Source organism: Mus musculus, chromosome 5 (genome assembly GCF_000001635.26).
Source record: "Mus musculus strain C57BL/6J chromosome 5, GRCm38.p6 C57BL/6J".
In the NCBI taxonomy this organism is placed as follows: Eukaryota; Metazoa; Chordata; class Mammalia; order Rodentia; family Muridae; genus Mus; species Mus musculus.
The window spans coordinates 143,284,165-143,294,295 of record NC_000071.6 but is presented as its reverse complement, the minus strand read 5'-3'; the positions used below and the strand labels follow the sequence as shown (position 1 = coordinate 143,294,295).

The 10,131-nt window shown below is 54.4% G+C and overlaps 1 protein-coding gene across 6 annotated transcripts; it reads left to right on the top strand.

Moving 5' to 3' along the window:
* Window positions 1-313: 313 nt before the first annotated feature.
* Window positions 314-8,297, top strand: Zfp853 (zinc finger protein 853). 6 transcript variants are annotated; one of them, XM_030254607.1, is made up of 5 exons: window positions 317-731; window positions 1,234-1,443; window positions 1,947-2,069; window positions 2,837-2,959; window positions 4,518-8,297. In XM_030254607.1, exon 5 carries the CDS (start codon window positions 4,832-4,834, stop codon window positions 6,587-6,589), a length of 1,758 nt encoding a protein of 585 aa, XP_030110467.1. In that variant the 5' UTR covers window positions 317-731; window positions 1,234-1,443; window positions 1,947-2,069; window positions 2,837-2,959; window positions 4,518-4,831; the 3' UTR covers window positions 6,590-8,297. The 6 variants fall into 6 exon arrangements, with proteins under 6 accessions (XP_006504839.1, XP_030110466.1, XP_030110467.1 ...); XM_006504776.4 differs by lacking the exon at window positions 2,837-2,959 and having other exon boundaries at window positions 314-731; window positions 1,952-2,069; XM_030254606.1 differs by lacking the exon at window positions 2,837-2,959 and having other exon boundaries at window positions 315-731.
* Window positions 8,298-10,131: the final 1,834 nt, after the last annotated feature.

The following is a 10,131-nucleotide window of genomic DNA, read 5'->3' as shown; positions in this document are numbered from 1 at the left end:
TTGCCAGATCTGAAGCAGGGCTTCTTATGTGAATTCGCCAGAAGCCTGTGGGCTGCCCATAAAGCTGCGCGGGGGGAAATGGGGAAATACAGACGGTCAGCTCAAGCCTCTTGGAAAAGAAACACACACCCCAATTCCCATTCCCACTCCTACCCCCAGGCAGGGAACAAACAAACAGGGGAAAGCCACTGGAGCTGCCTTGGCTCTGTACGCTGGAAGGGGGCCTCTCCATTCCCCTCCTCCTGGCTGGTAGCTGAATGAGGGAGGGCCTCTGGCCACTGGAGAGAGCAAGAACCCAAAGAGATACCAGCAGGTCCCTCAGTTCCTGAGGGTGTCCCTGATGGAGCTGGCACAGTCTCTACCTGTCTATCTGTGCCAACTCAAGAGTCTGGGTTGGCTGTTCTGAGCTGCCTAAGGTCAGGAGGGGGCTTCCCCATGAACGGGTTAAGTGCGAGCTAATTAGCCCCAACTTGTACCCCTCAGTCAAGGGAAGGGCGTCCTGAAGCCACGCCTTTGACTCAGAGAATATGGGGGTGTTGGATGGGTACCCCCTTCCTCTTCCATCCTTGCAGCTTCAGTGGCAGTCGCCAACCGTGGCGCACGGACACGCGCACCGCACCAGGCGATGCGTTGCGGCGTGCGCTGCGCCCAGCATCGGTGGACCCTGGGAAGCACGCAGGGCCGACCATCCTGTCACCATTCCCACCCACACCTCCCCCGGGGGGGCCCTGGTGAGTGGCCGGGCCGGGAAGGGTTAAGCCCACAGAGCTAGCTGCGCGGCCTAGAGAGACTATGGCTTAGGCGAAGGCAGCGGCCACGGTGGTGGCGGCGGGGCCGGGGCGCGGGGGCGCGGCGGGCGGCAAGGGCGGGGGACAGGATGCGGATGCCGGGGGGACTTCCTGTGCCGGCCCCCCAGCGCCCCCGCCCTGGCCTGGCCGCTTCCCGCACGGATGCCCAGCACGGGAGGGCGGGCGAGCGATCGGGGACCTGGCCCGGCCGCGGCGCCCGCCCCCCGCCCCCCGGGCACCTGTGGCGGGTGATCGTCCAGGACTTTTGTCACCCGGTTCCCACCGAGCCAACCTAGGGCCCTAGTTTGGGCCCTTCTGCGCGCCACCCAGATCAACCCTGATCCCTGCTCTGGATTTGGAACCCTGCCTCCCTTCCCTGTCCCTCCGCGAGAGTCTCCACCAACTTCTGCCTGGGAACTCCACTCTGCACCTTGTCTTGGCCCAGGGCGACCTCCGCGGCTCTGACAGCGAAGATCCCGCAGAGTGCCCGTAAAGGGTTCTCCCGGGGGTGGTCAGAGCCTCCGTGCCTCATTCTAGATGAAGGTACCTCCGGAAGGAGCTGGCTGAACAGCCGTGGCCTTCACCTTGTGGCCACTGGTGACCACACCTCCCCTAGTGCAGAGGCTGCTGCCGGCGGCGGGAAATGCTGTTCCAGGTGAGGCCTGGCGCAGGCGCGCGCAGAGCCGCTTCTCTAAGGAGGGCTTCCAAAGCCAGAGGGAGATGTAGTCAGCTGGCGTGGGGGAGTGGGGACTCCCGCATGTGCAGACCACTTCTTCAGAGTGGACTCAGGACAGGAGCACAGGCCTGCAGAAGGCTCCTGCTGTGGGCTACAGTGCTCTAGAAACCTACCTTCCCAGGGTGTCCTGACCCAGGGTGACACCAGACCTATTGTGGCCTTAGAAGCGTGGGGGATGATCATGCTTTGGAAGGGGACAAGGAGCTGTACCCGTAGGTACCCTCAAGCGTGCCACAAGCTTTCCAGTCTTGGGAGAGGTTAGTTCCCACAGTTATGGGTCAGTATTGGAGACAGAGGGCCACTGGTCAGCGGAGGTGAATCCCTGGGTACATCCATCAAATAACAGCTCTGGCTATTCTGTGTAGGAATGGGGTTCGGCCACCACCACCCCTCTTCTGAACAGCTTCCTTTATTCCTCTTAGCACAGCCTGCTCCGGGAGACCCTGGTGTGACCGCCAGGATGGAGCTGGGCCCAGCAACCCAGACCTTTGTGTTGGAGCTTCGATGTCTTGAGGATGGGGGTCCAGGGCCTGACACCCTCTCAGGTGAGGGTTGAGGTATGGAGACAGTAGGGCCCCCAGCAAGGATTCTTTAGTTGAGTCGCAAGCTGGCACAACCCAGACCACCACGGAGGGACCCCATGTGTGTCCAGCATATTTACGACTGCTAACCCCAGCTACCTTGAAACTTAGCGTAGGACCTGTTGAGGTGGCTGCCAGGCCAAGGTCTTGCTGGAGAAAGAGACACCTTGACAGGATTCAGTAGCCTCAGCCCTGACCCCCACACCTGGGCTGGCTCTAACCTGCTTTTCCCATGTGCACCCCCCCCATCTCCCACCTGGAACTGGAGGGTGTTTCTCTGTCTCTAGTGCCTCAGACAGTGGCTAAATGGCTTCTTTCCTGTCCTTCCCTCTACCCTTGTCTCATTTCCTCAACATCTGTCTCCTTCCCCCCACCTGCCACACGGGCTCCCAGGGTGTGGAACCTCCCAGACCCCTCTCTGAGCCCCATGCAGGGATGGGGCAGCCTTTAAGGGTGGACAGGAGTCCATTTTCACACTGTGCTTTAAAGCACAGTGACAGGGAGGGGCAGGCTTGAACAGAGCTGAGAGAACCAGGATGAGCTGGGCGTGGCTGGAATCCCAGAACTTGGGAGGCTCAGTTTGACCTGTGTAGTGAGCTCCAAGCTAGGACTATATACAATGAGACACTATTGCACATCGAGAATATATATCAGGAATATTAGAATAGAAGGATCAAATCGGGCCCTACCAATTGAACAAAGACTCTTTCCGCTTGTAAATTTAACTCTAGCAGGCATAACACTTCAGGTGACATCTAACTACATGGTCAATAGAATGCTTCTGTGGAAACTGCTGTCCCAGGAAGTCAGAGTGACCACGTGACCAAGCTAGAAATGAGGCGATTCACACCGAGGTGAGGTCTGTCCCTGCAGAGGAGGCACGAGAACGGAGTGTGTGAGAGGGTGCTGATCTTACCCTCGGGACGTGTTCCCTCAGGTGTCTGCACCCACTGCCCAACACCCAGCTGCTCTGTGGAAGCGGCTCTAGAAAGAAAAAAAGTGTTCCAGGGGCTGGGGAGGTGGCTCAGTGGGGAGAGCATTCGCCCTTCAAGCTTGAGGACAAGAGTTTGAACCCCCAGAGTTCAAGTAGAGGCAGAGTAGTTCATTGTCTGAATCGGAGCACTTCTGTTATGAGAGGGGAGGTAGAGGCAGGAGAATCCGTGGACACTCCGGGGCCAGCTAGCCTGGCAGGCCTGTACAGCGGCAGACAGGAGACCCTGTCTCCAAGTGCAAGGTCAGGCCCAACACCCAACTTGTCCTCTGACCTCTATAGGTGTGCTGTGGTACCTATGTTCCCACAAGCACACGCATGGACACACATGCCCATACACACAAGACACACAGATTTTAAAAATGCATTTAACAAAGGTGATTAGAAAGCTTGGTTTTGTAAAATATAATTACACACAACTATCTGTGTGTGTGTGTGTGTGTGTGTGTGTGTGGTATGTGTGGTGTGCATGTGTGTATTCATGTTTCTTGTCTGCATTTGGGTGCTCTTGTGCGTGGGTGTGGATGGACATGTGTGCACATGCATTTGGAGACCCCAGACTGATGTCAAGTCATACTTGATCATTCTTCCACCTTATTCAATGGGTCAGGGTCTCTGAATCGCGCTCAAAGCTTGCCTATACGGCTAGTCTTCCCAGCCAGCTTCCTCCAGGGACCCCCTCTCTCCACTCTCTGAGGGTGGAGTTATAGGTGTGCTGCTGTGCCTGACTTTTCAGTTAACTTCTGAAGTACAGACTCCATACCTGACCCCCCTGGCTTCCTTGATGCGTCAATGCTTTCTAGAAATGGCTTGCTGTATCCTTATAGAAATGGCTTGTTATTCACAGACAAGGCAAATTTCACTTATTTAAAGTGTGAGCGTTATCTGGCGGTGGTGGCGCACACCTTTAATCCCAGCACTTGGGAGGCAGAGGCAGGCAGATCTCTGTGAGTTTAAGGCCAGCCTGGTCTATAGCCTGGGACAGCCAGGGCTACACAAAGAAATTCTGTATCAAAAAACCAGATAGATAGATAGATAGATAGATAGATAGATAGATAGATAGATAGATAGACAGACAGACAGACAGACAGTGTGTGACCATAAATGGGTTCAGAGCTCAGCCACTGGAATAGCTGGCCTCCCTGCATGGGGAAAAAGAGCTAGACACATTTCAGGGAATGGTGTCAGGATCCCCAAGAGCTAAGCATGGGACTCATTTGAAGGGGGCTCAGTGGGAGTCTGAACAGGGTGATCAGGGGACTCTGGGAATGTTTGTTCTGTCATCGTTGTCACTTGCTCTCACATTTTTTGGGTCCCCGCTCAGAGCCCCTTAGTGTATCCTGAATGCATCCTTCTGGGGGTTTGGTCCGGATCCTGCCTATCACTCCTTCTCGCCTGGCTTCCTGCCATTTCCACTACAGGTGGCAGTGGTGGGAAGGAAAGCCAGGAGGAAGAAGAGGTCCAGGAGGGGAGCAGCCACCCACAGCAGCCAGTGCTTGCAGCCTCATTCGGGGCCTATTACTATATTGAGCCAGAGCAGGAGGAACCGCAGGACTTGCGAGTGCACCGAGTTAAGCAGCAGCCAGAGCAGAAACGTCAGCCCGAGCACAGGCAGTTGCAAGAGCAGCAACCGCAGCATCAGCTGTTAGGATCCCAGCCAGAATCGCAGCAGCAGCAGCAAGATGGACAACAGCAGCTGTCTCCGCCCCAGCAAGAACAGCAGGAAAACTGGCCCATGCAGCACCAGCAACCAAAACCACAGCTGCAGGTGGTGCAGCTGCCAAGACTTGGACAAGAGCAACATTTATTGCTGCAGCAGCACCAGATGATGCAGCTTCCACACCAAGCACAACAGATGTTTCAACAGCAGCAGGAACAGCTGCAACTGCAGCAAATTCAACAGCAGTATCTTGTGCAGCAGCAAGTATATGAACCTGTACCGCAGCAGCAAGTGCTGCTACTGCAGCAGCTGGTACAGCAGCAGCAAGTGCAGGAACAACTGCCATTACAGCAGCCAACGCAAGAGCAGCAACAGTCACAGCACCCACAGCTTCTCCAAAAGCAACTGTTACAACAGCAGAGACAGTTGCTGCTGCAGCATGTGCAAGATCAAGTATTGCAGTTACAACAAGTGCAAGAGCAGAAGCTGTTGCAACAGGAGCAGTTTCAGCAGCAGCTGCTCCAACAGCAGCAACTGCTGCAGCAGCAGGGACAGTTGCAACAGCAACACTTACAGCAGCAGGTACTGGTGCTGCAGCCACAGGGACAGCTACAGCAGCAACTATTGCTGCAGCAGCAACAGACACAGTTGCAGCAGCAGCTGTTGCTGCAGCAACAGGCACAATTGCAGCACCAACTATTACTGCAGCAGCAGGAACAGTTGCAGCAGCAGTTATTGCAACAGCAGCAGGAACAGTTGCAGCAGCAGCAGTTATTGCAAAAGCAGCAGGAACAGCTACAGCAGCACCAGCAGCTGCAGCCTCTTCCACCAGAGGACGAGGAAGTGGAACTTGAGCTCATGCCGGTGGACGTGGGGTCTGAGCAGGAGCTGGAGAGGCAGCAAGAGCTGGAAAGACTGCAGGAACAGCGGCAGCTGCAGCTAAAAATGCAGGAGCAGCTACGTCAGCTAGAGCAGCACCTGGAGAAGCAGCAGCAGCTGGAGCAGCTGCAGCAGCAGCAGCAGCTGGAGCAACAGGAGGTGCACCTGGAGCTGACCCCGGTGGAGCTAGGCGCCCAGCAGCAGGAGCTGCAACTGGAGCTGACCTCTGTGCAGCCAGAGCTGCAACTAGAGGTGGTGCCAGCTCCGGGAGGTTCAGCGCCAGCTCCAGCCACCGTTGTGGTGGCCCCTCCAGGTTACGTGGTGCTGCAAGAGCTCATGGTGCTGCCCGCTGTGGCCACATCCACTGTGGTAGCTATCCCGGGCCCCGCGGGGAGTGCGGCTCTGACTCCCGCCAAACAGCGGAGGAAGCGGCGAGCCCGGGACAGGCCGACCATCTGCAGCGAGTGTGGCAAGGGTTTCAGCCGCAGCACGGACCTGGTGCGACACCAAGCCACACACACTGGGGAGAGGCCGTACCTCTGCAGTGAGTGCGGCAAGAGCTTCTCACAACATTCCAACCTGGTGACCCACCAGCGCATCCACACGGGCGAGAAGCCCTATGCCTGCACCTACTGCTCCAAGTGCTTCAGCGAGAGCTCGGCGCTCGTGCAGCATCAGCGCACCCACACCGGAGAGCGGCCCTACGTCTGCGGTGACTGCGGCAAGCGCTTCAGCGTCTCCTCCAACCTGCTGCGCCACCGTCGCACCCACTCGGGAGAGCGGCCCTACGTGTGCGAGGACTGCGGCGAGCGCTTCCGGCACAAGGTGCAGATCCGCAGGCACGAGCGCCAGCTGCATGGGGCAGGACGCTCCCGAGGCCTGGGACTCCTGCGGTCCTCCAGGCCCGGGCCTTCTACAAGGGCCCAGCAGAACTCTGCATCCGGGAAGCACTGAGAGGTGTTAGCGCCATCCACACACACACCTCAACCCTAGGTCCTGGCCTTAACCCCATCTTGAGGTCTTTCTGGGTATCTTGAATTATCCTTAAGAAAGGAAGACTTCCATCCCGCCTGTGACCCAGGCCGCCCCACCCCCACCCCCCAAGCACCAAGTTCACAGATTTCTCATCCCTCCCCCCGCCCCCCCCCCAAACCATCTCCAGGTCGGTGAAAGAGACTGCCCAGCTTTGCCTGGGAAAATAGGACTGAGAACTGGCTTGGTAGCAAACAACTCGTGAGATTTGATACAACCAAACACTAACCAGCAAATGAAATATTTAGTGTGTGTGTGTGTGTGTGTGTGTGTGTGTGTGTGTGTGTGTGTGTGTGAACTGGAAAAGGAATGGATCATTCTGAATACTTAAGGAGAAACTGGAAGGGGAGGGGCAGAGGATGGAGTCCAGCCTACTGTAAATTGCTTGCCTAGCAGAAAGCCCTGGTTTTCATCTCCAGCACCATACAAACCCGGTGTGTGGACCCAGATAGTCCCAGCACTTGGGAGGTGGAGACAGGAGACTGAGGCTCCAGGTCATTGTCAGGCACATAGTGAGTTGGCAGATAGCCTGGGTTACATGAGACCCTGCCTCCAACAAAAAACAAAACAAATAAACAAACAAAAACTGGTCTTCAGGTTGTCACAATGCAGTGAACTTGGTCGAGGCAGTGAATGGTCATGACATAAATCTTGAAAATATCCGTCAAGATGAAACGTGGACATATCTGGTGCAGATACCTGCCCTGTGTTCATAGACAAGGTCAGAGTGGCAGCCCGGTCGGTGTGTAAATAAAAGCCAGGAGTCCTGCTCTGGGTGGAAGGTCAAACCTTCCTTCCCAGGGAGTCCAGACTACAGGCGTTAGAAGCAGATCCGGGGCCTCTGTTGGAATGTCCCCAAGCCATTTGTACATCCTTTACTGTCCCCTGGTGTAAGAGCCCATGGCTGAAGCAGAGATTGCCAAGAAGAGTTTACAAATAACTTCCAGGTAGCCCTCACCTAGCCTAAGCCACCTAGATGCTACCCAAGTGGTCAACACCATGTGACCCAGGAACCACAATCTCCAGGGCCAAGCTATGGGGAGGGGTGGCTCGAGAAGCCCCTACCTCCTGGCTGGAGGTGTGGGGACAGAGACTGGGGGTCTCAGAAAGGCTGTAAGCCATGCTTACCAAATCATGTAGGGCAGGGACTGCTGAGAAGTACGTGGTGTTGGAAGGTGTGCGTGTGAAGCCTGTCCTCCAGGTCCCCAGCCTCTTCCTGCCGCACCTCACCTCTCACGCATTCTGATGCCGTTTTCTTTGTTTGTTTGTTTTTGTTTTTTGTTTGTTTTTTGCCCTTGATGCTGGCAGCAGAGGAGACCTGCCCACGATACTTGGGGGAAAATGAAAGCCAAAGGCAGAGAGAGGGGGGTAGGGGTGTGTGTGTGGGGGGGGTTGGGAGGATTTTCCAGGTTTGGCGGCATACACTTGTAATCCTAGCACTTGGAAAACAGATGCAGAAATATAGTGAGTTCAAGTCCAGCTTGGGCTACATAGCAAGATCTTATCTCATAGAAGAGAGGGAGGAAGGCAGCCAGACACGGTAGTTCATACCTATACTCCCAGAACTTAGGATGCTGAAGGAGGATCCAGAGTTGGAGGATAGCCTGGGCTACATAGTGATACTGTATAACAAAAAGAAAAAGACAATTTAAATCCTGTAAGTAGAGAACTGGTGTCACCCAAGAGAAGCAGAAGGCAGCAGTAGAAAGAAATACAATGTTGTTTCCGAAGTTACATCATGGTGGGATTCAGAGGCTAGGGGAAAGCAGTGGACACAGGACCCCCCTGCTCTTTGTTTAAAAGGCATCCAGAGATGAGAAACTGTCACACACACACACACACACACACACACACACACACACACACACACACACACGCTGCCTTCTTGGTGCTGTGGTCTGGGATGAAACTTAAAGCTTTGTTGATGTTGGACAAAGGTCTACCTCTAAGCCACGCTCCACAGCCCCCACTGAGAGTCTCCAGGCAGGGGCTCCACCACTGAGCCACACCCCCAGCCCCTCACTGGGGGATTCTAGGCAGGAGCTCCACCACTGAGCCACACCCCATCTCCTTACTGGTAGATTATGAGCAGGGGCTCTGCCACTGAGCCATGTGAGTTCTGGGCAGTAAGGACCCTATCACTGAGCCAGGTACCTTGTCCTCTTCTTATTTTGAAGCATCATTTTGCCCAAGTTGTCCTGAAACTTTCTCTGTAGCCCAGGCAAGCCCAGAATCCCTGATCCTCCTGCCTCAACCTCCTGACTGCTAGAATTACAGGCATGTACCTCACACCCAGCCCCCAGTAACAATTATTTTCCCCCTTGCTTCTAAAAACAACCGTTGGTAGAGTTCTGAGTGACTGGCTGAAAATGAACAGAATAGAACTTAAATTGCCCCGGGTTAAGGAGGGCTGGAGGGCTAGTCCCTAGACGCCGCCCTCTGGATCCGTGCGTCTGAGGACAGCACCCTTGCTCTGTCTGTACTGTGGCTTAGTTGGGTTGTTCTGTTACTGCTCACCTCAACCTTGGCAGGTTGTCACAAACTCACTAGAAGGGAATAATTTTATTTTATCTTTTAAATTTATGTGCATGTGTGTAATGTGTCCATGGAGTTCACCATATGTGTGCAGGGTGCCTATAGTAGGCAGCAGAGGGCGTCAGACTCCCAGGAACTGCAATTACAGGTGGCTGTGAGCAGCCCAATGGGGGTGCGGGAACTGGATTTCAGTGTAGAAGAACAGTAAGCAAAACCATGCCAGTCCTGGTGGATTCTGAACTCTGTGTGTGTGTGTGTGTGTGTGTGTGTGCGTGTGTGTGCGCGCACGTGTTCATTGAGCAGCTCCTTTAGTTGGGGATGGATAGAGGTGATTTCAACCTTTTGGGGGTGAGCGTGCACCACTGGCTGGGGCTGAGGTTCTGGAATGCCTCATTTGCATGAAGCGGAATTCCAGCTGGACCTGACTTTATAAGGAAAGAGAAAGTTTAACCTGGCTGCCACTATGTGACCTCCTGTGGTGGGGAAGAAGGTAGGGGCTACAGGACTTTGTGCACTGGGACATGTTGGGGGTGGTGGGAGGGAGAGGTCCTCACTCCTACTGTCCAGCGTTGGACATGACTTGACCCCACTTCTGCTCCAGACTGGCTCCTCCTGGTTCCATGGTGCCCAGGCCCCACAGAAAGGAGTAGTTTTAAAGCAATTACATCAAAACAATATGGATGAAATCTAATGGACTTCAAAAAGGAAAATCGACATTTTTGGCACTAATGCAATTCCTATGACTCTCATATATCTATATGTGTATCTGTGTGTATACACTTGCATGTGTGTGTGTATGTGTGTGTATATATATATATATATATATATATATATACACATATACATATATATACACACACACACATATACACACACACACACACATATATATATACATATATACACACACACATACATATACACACAGT